The sequence below is a fragment of the Limulus polyphemus genome, unplaced genomic scaffold (assembly GCF_000517525.1).
Source record: "Limulus polyphemus unplaced genomic scaffold, Limulus_polyphemus-2.1.2 Scaffold2803, whole genome shotgun sequence".
Taxonomy (NCBI): Eukaryota; Metazoa; Arthropoda; class Merostomata; order Xiphosura; family Limulidae; genus Limulus; species Limulus polyphemus.
This window is the reverse complement of record NW_013668413.1, coordinates 57,635-71,795: the sequence shown is the minus strand read 5'-3', so window position 1 is coordinate 71,795 and position 14,161 is coordinate 57,635. Positions and strand designations below refer to the sequence as shown.

Below are 14,161 nucleotides of genomic sequence, written 5' to 3'. Positions count from 1 at the left end.
GATGTATAATGTTATGAGGTTTAAGCTATTTAGACTAAACATTTGTGGTTTTGTGTTATAATTTGTAGTCATTCTAGAACAAAAAAAAAGCATAATCTATAACTATTTTCTAATTTTTTATGGTGGTTACAAGGTCAGTCAAATCGACCAAACCCATACAGAGATACACATACTGTATTAAAAGTTATAGTATGAAAACTATAACAAGCACTAAATGGTTACAAGGTTAGTCCCTGGGACCGAGCCAATGGTGAGAGAGTTAAGTAGTCACTTTTTTTAGTAATACACTTTTACAGACTGTGTAGTCATATTTAAACATTTAACAACAACTAAGTTAACTTGTCAACTTATGTTCATGATAGAATCTTAATACTCCTAAGAACAGTGTTGATAATTTTCTTGAGTTACACAGCTAATATAAGCTTCTGACGTCTTAATTCCCCCCTTTCCATATGTCATTGTATCAAGCACAGACAAATACAGTGGAGACTGGTGAGTGAGAAACATATTAATAAAGAAAAACTAATTACAAAAACTAAGTTTTAATACATTTTAATTACTTTTTTTTCTTATTTAACTTTACAGTTTTTCTACTAAAGTGAAGTAATGAATGTTACCAAATGTTCTAAATTTTCATGTTTCATGTTCATACCAAATATAACTTACCAACAAAAGCTTGGGGTACATTAGCAATGTGAATAGTGACATACCAGCCAGGCTGTTTAAAAGAAAATAAAAACATTCATATACATACATTCCTTTTAATTCTTATATGATAACTGAATGTCTTGTCTAGTTTAAAGTTCTGAGTGTTAAGACACATGTAAATGTACCAGAAATCAGAGACTATGAGAATAAATAAAGGACATACAATATCAAATCTAATTATAATTGTGAGTCATCTTTGCAAAATTCAGGCACAAACTGACTTGACCACAATGGTGGACATTTTCCAGTTAAAAAATCACACATTGCATTGTTTGCGACTTTTATTTTTAAAGTAGTAGTTACTGAAACAAAAAGAAACATAAAAAAGTTTAAAGGCTACACCAAAAAATCATAAACAATATTTTTATCTTAAAAATTAAGAATCCAATATTAATAAGTACAAAACTGTATGTAGACTTGCCAGCTATCTTCATCTTTACTTTCAGTTATCTACAAAACACAATTAGCAGAATCTGTATTCTAGCCTCTTCACCTACCAGAGCTCCTTCCCGTTCATCTACTAGAATTCGTTTCCTAGTTCTGTTGAAATTTTCAAACTGAAAAATCCTAGCATAATCTGATGGAAGATTTTCTTTGGGATCCCAGGGGGAGCTGTGAAAGCTTTTTAACCCTCGGTACCTGTGTAGTGGAATTTAATTTCAAAATGTTTATTCAAATACTATAATCAAGCCATCAAAAACGGTTATTCTAAACTGCAGAATTTTATTATCCTTCCAGTGGGTAACATACAATAGGGGCACTTTACACTTACTAAATTTATTTGCCACTTGTCCAAACACCTTCCAAACAGTACCTCTAGATCATTTCCTGGGAATTTGGGGTAGCAGAATCAAATACACGAGGTGGGCTACCTGTTTTGTGCCCACTGGAGGGATTAAACCCTGAATTTTAGAATAAATCCTCAAGTTTATCACTGAGCCAGCAGGGAGCATTTTAATTATTATACAATAAAATAATTCCTCGCTTTTATATTTGTCATGATATAAAAAACTGTTTAGTGTAGATATTATTAATTTATTTATTTTGTGAGTTAGTATTTCATGATTATTTAGTTTTTTATAATAAGAGAGTTAAAAGCAGAAGATTGTTGGATGTTGTGTTTATAATTCACTGATATTGAGACTATCGAATGTCGCAAGAATATAGAGATTTCTAGATGGTGGGCAGATGATTAAGCAATAAAAATATAAATAGTGTGAGACAAGTGGAAACAGCAGACAGACAATAGCAGAAAAGAGTAAAGTTACGGCCAAGGAAAAGTTCACTGTGAAGTTAACTGCCGTAGAAGTGATAAGCCTAACAATTAACATAGGCCTAACCTTTAATATGTTAGAATAAGACTAAGAGCAGAAAAGGAGATAAGAAGAATGATTTATTCCATCAAAACATGGTTCTAAATCAACTGAATCAGCCTGAGTGCACTTTGACAAAAGGAACAGAGGATATTTTGAAGAAAGAAGACCAAACGATTATTGGAAGAGCAGTACATGACTATGGTAACTCGCACCACAATTGTAAGAGAATTATACACAGAATACTAGTGCAATAGAAATAGGGGAAGGTAGTTTGGCTTGTCAACTGAAATTCTAAAGTAACTGAATAGGCCTAAGTGGACTTTTGACAAGAAGAAGAGAACTACATATAGTGTTTAAGATATGCCTATAATCTCTATAGTATTGTTATGTATCTGCTTGTTTGTTAATTTCCGGTAGAAATTCTTTTTTGAGGAACTACAGTGATACAAGTCCTTTCTTGATTAAACCAGTTTATTCTTTCTCGATACAAACTTTTAGTGCACAGTAATTCCACAGTCAGTACGTTTCTCGTCACTTTAAACTTAACAACTTTTATAATACACGCTATAAATCACAGCAATTCACAATCTCAATAACTTCGCTCTCTACGAGTGCAAAACACACACTAGCTCGAAACAGAATCATAAATTACCTGAAACTCACCGTAACTACTGTTCACTTTATAATCCCCTGGCTTTTCTCTGCCAGGCTTATATACTAACAAAGAGGCTTCTCTAACATTTGCGGAGTTCCCCAATTATTCAAGAAATTCACCACGCATGCTCCCAGCGAAAGTATAAAGAATTTGTTGTACATACATTTAACTTCTTTTGAATACATATATTATTTGGAAAACAAGTGGAGTGCATGCTGTTCATTTATCGTTGAATTTATTGCCAACAAGTCATCTGACTATATTATAAAATAATTCACATATAAAACCAGATGAACATTGAGTACCCATATGATGAAACAATGCATTCTAAAGTTTGATACGTAAAAACATATAAAGAATAGTATATCTAATTAGCTACACTCTTTACCAGGTTGATTTTTCATTACAATCTATATAGGTAGCTTTCTTTGATCAAAGTTACTATCTATTATACTACCATTAAATCATAGTTCAACAAAACTTATAGCCATTCTTGTCAGCATTTTATGATCGCCCTAATTTCAAAAGTTAGCAAAAACTATGTTAAATACAAATGGTATATCTAGCCATAGATCTTGTAAGATACATGTAACTCTACAGCAATGGTATAAATTGTTCACATATCAAGATTCCTAATATCTAACAGAATATTTTCTTATTATATCCTTCTGTGAAAAACTCTGGCAATATGTTCTGATCCTGGAGAGGTAAAATGCACTTAAAACAACTATGCATATGTAAAATTTCCATGAAGTTTACTACTTCATAAAGTTTCATGTTCCTAGTCTGCAGCTCTAACTTTTGAAGATCTGGGGATGAATTTAATGCCAAACACTTGTTTAGTTTTTTTTGTCAAATTTTAAAGTTTGAATGAAGCACAAATAGGATAATTTTTGACAGTTGGGTAGATATTCTATACTACATTTCCACTTGTCTTCCATTTCTTGCACATATTGCCCAACAGTGGATTTGAGTGTGAGTGGGTGGACTGAAATGTCTCAGACTCTCTTACCACCAATACTTCTTGTCCAGGATATACAATCCTCATACATATACATAGATAATCAAATACATAGAGACAGTGCTTCTATTCATGAATACAAGTTCAAACACCAACATCAAACCAATCTAACTTTGAAAAGAAAGCTTTCAAAAGTATTCATGTTCAAAACCTTTTCCAGTTACACACTCTGCTGAGTAGTTTACTTTCAATACTTATAACCTAATAAAGGTAATTATTTACTATAAAGTCTTTCAACATAATCCCTAATATCATACTGAATTTTACAGTGTTTTGTACACTTGATAGTTCCAAACTATAGTCTATAACTTTCCCTACTATACAATATACAAATTAATGTAATTTATCATCTCTTCAAACAAAAACCACTGCACTCTCTGCATTCATCAAATTGAAGCAAGTCTTCTGTGTGCTTGTTTTCTACAAATTCTAAGAAAATAGTCAGTGATTTTCTTGACTAGTTAATAAACTAAGATATTATGTATATTTCACAAAGAAAGGGAATATGACATAAAAAATGAGTTTATAAATATTTACACTAACTATCTTATTCTCAAAGTAACACAACAAATGTTTTATCTGTTTCACTCCAATTACCGCGAATAGATATTACAATACTTCTTTCCTATCCACATGCAACTACAATGGACGAAAAACTGTATAGCTATGTAAAGTCAATCTTGAGAGAACTACAAGTTCAGCACTGAAAGATGTAACATTAGAAAGATAATTTTCTCTATACTTATCAAGAAGAATCAAGAATAGATTGCTTCAGTAGTAGTTCAAATTGTCAAGTGCTAATATCAACAGTGACTTTAAAAAATGCTGTTACAGAGAAAAACATTTGAGCATTTATTTCTATGTTTTCTAACAAATGTTCTAATGAAATGTCTATGACATTCTAAAAAACGTTTTTGATTACTGAAAAGGATTTTCTAAAATTATGTGTTGAAGTTTCCATGTAATAAACTTGTATATGTATCAAGAGTTTCAACATTCATAGTGTGAATTAAATACACATTTTATTCTTTACCTTGCAAACCTGTATCTGGCTGGTTCTTCAAAAGGAGTATCAATTTCATCAGGAAACATCTGCTCCATTCTTTCTTCTCTGAACTTAACAAGTCTAAAAATTAAAACATAAAAAGCAAACATTATCATAAAAATATGTCATCCATTAAGTAATCTACGTTAAAGATTCAGTCAGCTTCGTTTTTTCTATGCTGGAAATAAGTTTTTTGTTCTTCAGAGAAATAAATTATAAATAAAAACATAATCATCACAAACATTATTATCATACCCCATCTACAACTTACTACAGAAAAAGTTGCATGTTTTAAAATGTGACCAAAAATCATCTCACACAAAATAGATTTGAAAATGAAAAACAGAACCTCTTACTCACGTTTTCTTTTCCTCCTCTATGTCTATTTTCTCATCATACTTAAGTGTATCCCCTACCTCAGTCACTGATACCTGAAAATTACATAAGACCTATTAGTCTAAAAATAAGAATCAACATATCATAAATGTATTTCATTTTATGCTTATTAAGGTTCAAAAGAATCTTCTACAGATGTTTTCACAGGGTAATTTTCAAAGGTATTCAAACAGCCCTTCTATAAAAAAGCAGTAATATGTACACCACTAAAAAATTACCGTATCAAGTTCTTCATCACTAGATGTATTATCAGCTTCATTCTCAGAGTCCTCATCTTCCATAGCCTGCAACTCAGGATCTATTTCAGTTATGTCTTCTTCATCACTTTCCTCTTCTTCTGCACTATCTATAATCCATGCAGCCTGATATTCTGATGTACCTTTAGGCACTTTCTTTTTTTTCTTCTTATTGTCCTGAATGGCTGCAGAAAAAGGGATATATGATGAATATTGAGAACTTTTATGTACAGTAGTATAGTAATCGACACATACACATCAAAAAGCAGGTTTTTTTTTTGGTTTTTTATTGCAAAGCTCTGGGGGGAGGAATTTAGCATGTAAGAACACATATTTACTACTTACCCACTGCAGGACAAGTACAGAAGGTAACAAAGTAATGAAACATTAACTAAGTGACAATAATTGTTACACACCTATCTAATACCTGTTTAAAAAAAAGCCTTTAAAAATAATAAATACTGGTGATTGCTACTCTGAGTATTAATTGGCAATAAGATCAAAACAAAACACTGAATGCTAACAACAGCTACATGAAATAACAGTCTGATAATACAGTATGAATGCTAACAAAACAGTATTTAATAAAATAGAATGAAACAACAACAACACCTACTTGAAAAATGTGTTCTTATTAATGGTTGTATGCCATTAACAATACAATTAGTAGTAGCAACAACAACAGCCATGGAACAAATGATAATTGCATAATATATATTTAAAAACACTGTATAGCAACCAAAAAAAAGAAATTGAACACATCTGTTACTAATTCTGACTGGTAATAAACAACACATTTATAACTTCAACCAAAGAAGTGTTTAAGTTTCTTATAACCAAATGAATCATTAGTGGACAGCACTTGTTAATTTAACTACAACAGAAGGAACGATTTATTATTTGTAATACCCTCTGCTTGAGCCATCTCTTCTTCTGTTGGCCATGTCTGTTCACCCTCCATTGGATCTGGGGTATTCTCAGCTTCTAGTGACTCTTGCAGTAATGGATTTGCTCTGTCAAGAACCCTTATTCCTTCATCCATAGAAATTGTCTCTCCCTATAAAATCAACATGCAGCTTTTATCTTTACTGGACAATTGGGAATATTCAAGACAAACAGTGAACATTGAATAGCAACAACTTTGTGATACACATAAACACAAAGAACCACATACTCACTGAGTATAAATTATTTATTAAGGATAATGAAGTTTGAAGAAGAATCTGGAAAATTGGGTCCGGATGGTAAAAAAAATATTTCAGACATTTTCTAGTAAAAGCAATTTTAAGCAGTCTAATAGATCTGATGTTTCAATAAATCACACATATATATGAGTATACATAATCAAATGACTGAAAAATATATTATAGCGTGATTTACCTATTCCAAGTTTCTTTGTTTTGGCAATTTCTATATTATTTTTTTATTCTTTACCAAAAGCTTTCCACCTGACATTTTCTTAACATACAAAGTTATGCAAACTGCTCAAACTTTTAAAACAACTTATAATTTGAGTTTGTAGTCGTTACTAAAATCCCAAAATATATTGAATGTACTGAAAAATATATTTGGTTATATAATCAATGGAGGTAATAGCTCAATTAGAAGAATTAATATACTGTTAACTGCAATATAATGTACAACTATGCCTTGTACTACTTTTGAATAAAATGCTTTTTGGGAGCTATACAATGATTCTGTTTTCACAATTCAAATTTGTTGGATAAGAATTACCTTTATAATTCAGTACTGACTTCAATATATATGTGTACAAAGCAACATTTATTTATTGACTAGAATGTTTATGTAATCTTTCAAATATGTAATTTGCAAGGTTTTTTTTTTGGACATGTAGATTCACTTTTAACACTACTATGCAACATGCTTTTACAAAAAATTACATTCTATTTAATTTTTTTATATACAATATTTGGAATATTGAAATAATTATGATTGTTATATGTATGTTTTCTGCAGTGACAATTCATCAGAGAAGGAAAATGAGGCTGCCTCCTCAAAGATTTTGAGAAAATAAAACATTTCATATTTTTTTCATATTTATATGTATGGTTTTTGCAAATTGAATATGCAAATTTGTTTATTTGTTGTCTAAGTTTAATTACTGACAGAATTGAAGTATCTTAACTCTATCATATAACTGATTGTGCATTCTTTACTCTCTTTATTAAACACCTTCACAAACAAACCTATCCTAAATTCCTGAAAGATTTTTACTTTTAATCAAAGGAAAAATATATTCATTGGTTATCCTTCTCAAAGATTTTTACAAATAAAATATTTCATATTTTTTATTATAATACCTGTATTTTTTAAGTTTTGGGCATAAAATTATTGAAAAACTGCATATTTGACTTGTATATACTGGCCTCGCTCCTCATTAGCAGTTCAGCACAGTTCCAACAAAAACTCTTCAACAGAAGTACTTCAGAAAAACAATCATTCCCTTGACCTCACCGATACGAATATTACAAAAACTCTTGATATAATACTTTTAATCTTATATAAATGCACCTTAACCTTAGTTCTGCCACTTTGATGAAATACATTTCATTTTAAAGAGATAAGTTTGTACAACTTCTGACAAGAATCTGTTCACAAATTACTCTCAAAATTATGCTCAGAAGTCCTTTCGCCACCTTTCTTTACCTTCTACAAAGATGAATTTCCCAAATTACTTAGATCACTAATTGTTTACAAATATACCTATCCTTTGGGTTCAAATGGCTATCTCTGCTTCACTCACTACCCTTTGTTCATGTCAGACAGCTAATAACTTTACATGATTTGATCCATATAAAAACTCAGGAACCCTACTTCACATGCACGTGATATTCCCATTAACATAGAATATTTTGACATTATTTTTTACAGCTTCTAATGAGTAAAGCTTGCATATTAAAGAATTTTGTAGCCATCAAGACTATATACCCAACTGTTAAGGCATAGAAATTATCATTTAATTTCATACTGAAAATTTGAAATTCAAGTGAATCTTCCTCCAAAACCTAAAACATTCATTATTTCATATTTCAACTACTGTCAAGACATTCCACAAGTTTAATCATTCAAGAATATTTTGGGCTTAAAATACACAATAACATATTCCTGTAAATATGTTTTTCAGGAGTAAATGTTTTGTGACAAAGTAAAAAATACCAAATGAAATGCAAGTATAATCAAATGTTCCCCAAAATCCTTATCATCACTTACTCATAAATTCATAATGGCAATACCTTACCCATAGAGTATCAATTTAACTTACCAGTAAGGTATCCCCAGATGTCTTTAAAGCTAAGTATCTTAACTCCATCATGGAACTGATTATTTATTCTTTATGCTCTTTCTTAAACACCTACACAATTAAACTAATCCTAAATTCCTGAAAGATTTTTACTTTTAATCAAAGGAAAAATATATTCATTGGGGGTACCAAAAGCTTAAATGTATTCAAGATCTTTTTCCAGTGTGCTGCTTATCTTTTATGCAATATTTTATTGACAACTATAAACCTTGTTGTTTGGTCCAATAGCTGAACTCTTCTTGCTTCCATGAAAATAGAGAGGGTGAGGATCTGTTGCAGCATCAATTTCTGATAATTGAAAATCCCCCCATCCTGGTATGTGGATAAGGCCATTAACACTGAGGGGGTGTCCACGGACATATCCTGACACCTTTAGAGTACCTTCAGAGCTCTGAAAAATTAATATACAATATTAATGATTAAAATCTTGTTTTCAGTGTGGTATTTTGCATGACTTTATACTAAACCGAAATGGCACAGAGTATAATTGTAAGTACCAAAATCAGCTAATAAACTTCTGATAATTCATGCTATTAATTCTTTGTCATGTTAGTTGCCTACAGCCTATAAATAATAGATGAGACAGGTTTCAAATGGCATTTGAGATTTCATTACCTGCATTAAATTGATTTGCTAAAAAAAAGTCACAATTAGCAAAGCTTCTATTCAGTCGTTTACTTTGCAATGTTTTACCATTTTCTGTACCGATCTGATTGAGTTAACAAAATTTTATATGACCATAAAATTAAAAACTTCCAAACTTCTAAAAAACTATACCTAATTAACACTACAGGGTAAGCTCTTTATGGTGCTTAATTTGGAGCATAGCACACATAACTTCACTATGACCTCTACTTTTTTCCACCCCCTTTTCAAAATTAATGATAGACACTTCTGCAAATGGATCATGCTAGACTCATAAAACGGACAGAAGTAACTTCTCCCTCCAGGTGCCAACAGGGAGACTATATTCCTGTAAGAAAACACCATTTGATAAAGTAAAAGTTGTTAATTTAGGGTTTAATTATATGTGTAAATGTCTGTGCATGCATATACACATAACATGCAAGTTAAAGCATTAAATAATTATAATTTTATTCTTTTAATTTAAAACTTTTTTCTTCAGAACCTACAAAATGGATTATATTTATTTTTTATTTTTAGTGTATTTGTTTTTTTGTTTTTTTAGTGAGCAAAATCTGGCCTTTAATGATAAAGTTTAAAGACACTTCACCCAATTTCATGACTCCTACTGCAGCTGAAGTTATTGTCAAATGCCTTGCCATGACAACCACTTTGTCCATCACATTAGATACATGTGAAGTTTATGTTTTTTTTTTTTTCTTAGATAACTTAGTAATGGAGTTAATAAATAGTCATAATGCAGATAAAAGAGTGTAATGCTAAATGTTGTAATATTAAGTACGTATGATACAGTCACCTTTAGTTCTCTAGCATTTAAGTTAACTCTCTTGCTATGAGGTTGGTCAAACCAACCTACCTCGTAATCACTTTGTACTCATTACAGTTTCCATATTATAACTTAATACACTTAGTGTATCTTCACAAAATCTGGCAGACTTTTAGTAAATATTACAAATATTACATACACAAAAAATTTGATTTTTTTAATGAAGTATTTTTTACTAAAGATTTGTCCGTGAATATATATATATATAATATTTCTATATACTAGTCTGAGTGCTAAGTGATTTCCACGCTAAGATTAAAAATACTTTTCTTGTCAAAAATCTCAAATTTTATTTCTATAATCTCTAAAACATTCTAAATAAATTTCATACATTTTTTTTTTCAGTAAAACTTTATATTTTATCTGTTATTATCTCTACTCTTAACTATATAAAAGATTGGTGAATTTGACTGACCTCATAACTACATAAAAAAAATTAAATAAATCTAAATCACCCTTTTTCTCTCTACAATTACTTCGAATTGTAATATGCAACGACATATATTTATCCTAAATAGTTTTAAACACATAACAGTATACATCTATTTATACTTAAATCTTATTGTTTTACTGCCTTTGAACCTTGTCTAATTAGTTTGCACCATTATAAGTTGTAAATCACTCGGCAAATGTGCAGCTCATGTTACATTATTGAATTACATTACATACGAGCTACTTGCAAGTATACCTTGTGAAAAAATTTTGTTATTATTATTATTTATTTCACCTAATCTAAACTTCACTAACATAAAAAGTTTCCTATTTTTACATTTTAGTTACTTTTATAATTATAAATAAAGAATGCACATGAAAAACAGGAAAACATTATTTACCTGGGTCTCAGTTTTTTTTGCTGTCAACTGTCAATGACAACACTACTTTATTATAGTAATGGTAGTACTACACTAAATAACTTTTTATTTAATTAATGAATGTAACAAAGAACACAGAATAATAACTTGCAAAAAGCAATGTCCCAAAACTATCACAATTTTTCTGGCTTTTTAAGTAAGTCACAAGAGCCATTAAAACTTCATCTAAGCTCTTCAATGTATGGGAATCAAGCCTGAACTGAAAGCGAAATTGACAATTCTCTTTACAGAAGATATCATAATATGATATGTTTTTTGATAGATGAAAACCTTGGCTTTCTATTGGTTTTAAATACTATAGTATTGAATATCAAAGAGAGCTGTTGGCAATTGCTAAATGAGAGGATGTGACAGGTGGGAATGGCAAGAGGAGTCTGGTTGTCTATTTCATGGCTCTGTAACCAAACAAAACTGAAGGCTATGAAAATTATGCTTTGCCTGAGCAATGATGATATTATAATAAGTACTTTACATTAAATTTCATACTTCTTGGAGGGGTGGGTAAATAAATTAGAGTAGAAGGGTTGAGTAGAGAGCAAATGTCACAATTCTCATATCATAGGAAATTCTAGATTTTTTAAATATTCCCTTATAAAAGTAAGAACTTAAAACATATACTATTAAAATATGGATTATTAACTACGTTTTTATACTATATTTATTGGTATACCATGAAAAGAAAGTAGTTTAATTAAATTTTGAATGTAACTCACTAAATCCTCATGACACGAAAAATATGTCCATGGAAAGAGGATTAATTAATCATTAAAATAAAGTGTCATTGTTAATATTATGTGAAAAGTTAGTTTTAACATAAATATGTCTCTTCTTTTATATATTTCAAATAAATGTTGTTGTTTATCTATTATTACCTGAGAATTATTTTTCTCAAAACTGGTGTCTTCTGCAAGTAGATGGGGTCGGCGGTCTCGTACAGTTAGAGTCCGTTTTTTCTGACTGCCAATATAATGCAGAAGCTGCAAAGCATCCTGAGATTTGTCTATTACATGAAGTTTTTCATCTGGAAACCTGTTTATTATATAACACAAAGCAAACATTTATTGCTGAACCATAAAGTAAAAGCTATGAATAAACTGTTTTTATGATGACATAGAGAAACAAAAAGAGAGAGAGAAATATTTTAAGACTTAGTATTTAATATATTTTTCACAATTTAGGTATGGTTTTACTCTATAAACCATAAATCTATCATAAAGTGCAATACTTTCACAAAAAGTTGCCTTTCATTGAAAGTGATGACACACTGTTATATGTGTTAAAAAATTCCAGGACGAAACTGTCATTTTCTAGCATCTAATTTACCGATTTTGATAAAATGTGAACTCCACTAAAATTAAATAGCTAATGTTTATTTTATCTAATAAAAATACAGTAACAGCTGTACAGAATAATCTAGTAATAACATTAGCACCTAAACTGTTACAAAACAAATTCAAAATGATCATAGACTACTTAAAGTACAAATTCATCATCATTTTCAGTCCTTTTTCCAATTTCAGTTTAATAACAAATGATAAATCCTTGCATCTTTCTCCCAAACACTGTGCTTTGGCCACAGCTAAAAACTCCTCTAGCATGCAACTAAAAACAAATATTTAATCAACATATTATTTCAACTTGCCAATAGGTCAGCAAGTCATTTTGTCCCTGATGAACTTATGTTACATGTCACCAGGCCAACAAAACAAAGATTCATATTGTTACTGAGACCACTTTCATATTGTTGCTCACATTACCAATAATGGTTATCCCACACAATTGTATTCCATTATTTCTAAACATTTTCACACTTTCCTGCACAATTACATTTATCAAAACAATGAACTTATCAAAAAAACTAGAAATCTTGTGGGTCAATAAAACTTTTATATTTCAACATGATGTTCAGCCTATAAGTTTTCTTGCATGATAACACATATCAGTGTTTAAACAAAATTTAAAACTAATTGTTCTGGATATTTTTCTTTATTGTCAAGGGTGCTTTCATATGTATCAGTTCATCACAGGGTATGGTGATTACAAGTAAAATTACAAACTTGATTTTTTGTTTTTTTCATTCACTTCAGATATGAAAGAAAAACTTATAAGAATACAAAGAGACAAAATAATATTGACATACATCACAAAATTGTAGTTACAGTCCTAATTGTCCTTTAAAATCATAACATTGTCCCCAAAACATTTAGTATTGGAGCATAAAATGTCATTAAAAACAACTGACCCAGATCAATTACTGTATATATATAATGGGTAACCTTATCAGGTATAATCTAACAGGCTATCTTTAATGAGAAAATATTTGTCTATTTCTTGAACAGCTGTTTAATAGGTGTATGACATTCATTTTATTATATTGCTATTGTTTAGACTTGCATTTCTCTCTCTCTCTTGTTTTATTAATCAATTTCAGGCAGTAACTTAAGTTATAACCATTATCAGTCATCTTATACTAAACATAAAATTAGAAAAATTCTGAAAATGTCATGTTCTTTATCCTATCAACAGCTTCATGATTTTTGATTTCTTCCAAACAAGTCTTAAGTTTGTTTTATTCTAACAATATCATTCCAACAATAGTTGTGTGACACCTGTTTGCTTGCAAACAGAGGTACATAGTTCATAGCATAGTTTTTAATGTCAGTAGTATCAAAAGTCGGTGTATTTCCCATTTTACCAGTCATATTTTCTAGACACCATTTCTTGTGAAGCTTAAGTAAACACAATGGCACAGCTTGTCAACAATAAAAATGGGGGATGTGAGAACAATGAAGGACTTTTCTAGAACCTCCATATAAAAGCCCTTGATTTTTCCAGGATTTCCAGTACTGTATAACTCTATGATTTCCATGACCTTCAAGCCCTGTAATAAACTGTAGGATCTTTCTGTTTTACAAGCACTGCATTTGGAATATGTCTTTAGAGTACAAACACAGATTGTCACACAACAGAAACATATTCTTCAATAATAAGATAATAAATGTTGAACAATGTTTGTGCAAATTAAGTTAAATTTCAAAAAATGTACAATGATTATATAAGCACAATACAATGACTTATAAGAGTCATAAATTGTTCAATCTACATATTTCAGTGAGTGT

The 14,161-nt window shown here is 30.1% G+C and overlaps 1 protein-coding gene across 1 annotated transcript in view; it reads right to left on the bottom strand.

Moving 5' to 3' along the window:
* LOC106467937 (pre-rRNA-processing protein TSR1 homolog) overlaps positions 1-14,161 on the bottom strand; it is a 50,051-nt gene that overhangs the window by 16,244 nt on the left and 19,646 nt on the right. Inside the window, exons 6-13 of the mRNA XM_022396165.1 lie at positions 11,915-12,071; positions 8,908-9,090; positions 6,287-6,434; positions 5,360-5,562; positions 5,106-5,176; positions 4,734-4,826; positions 1,206-1,347; positions 667-718 (exon numbers count right to left, since the gene is read on the bottom strand). Coding sequence (XP_022251873.1) covers positions 667-718; positions 1,206-1,347; positions 4,734-4,826; positions 5,106-5,176; positions 5,360-5,562; positions 6,287-6,434; positions 8,908-9,090; positions 11,915-12,071 — 1,049 coding nt within the window. The remainder of the gene's footprint in view (positions 1-666; positions 719-1,205; positions 1,348-4,733; positions 4,827-5,105; positions 5,177-5,359; positions 5,563-6,286; positions 6,435-8,907; positions 9,091-11,914; positions 12,072-14,161) is intronic.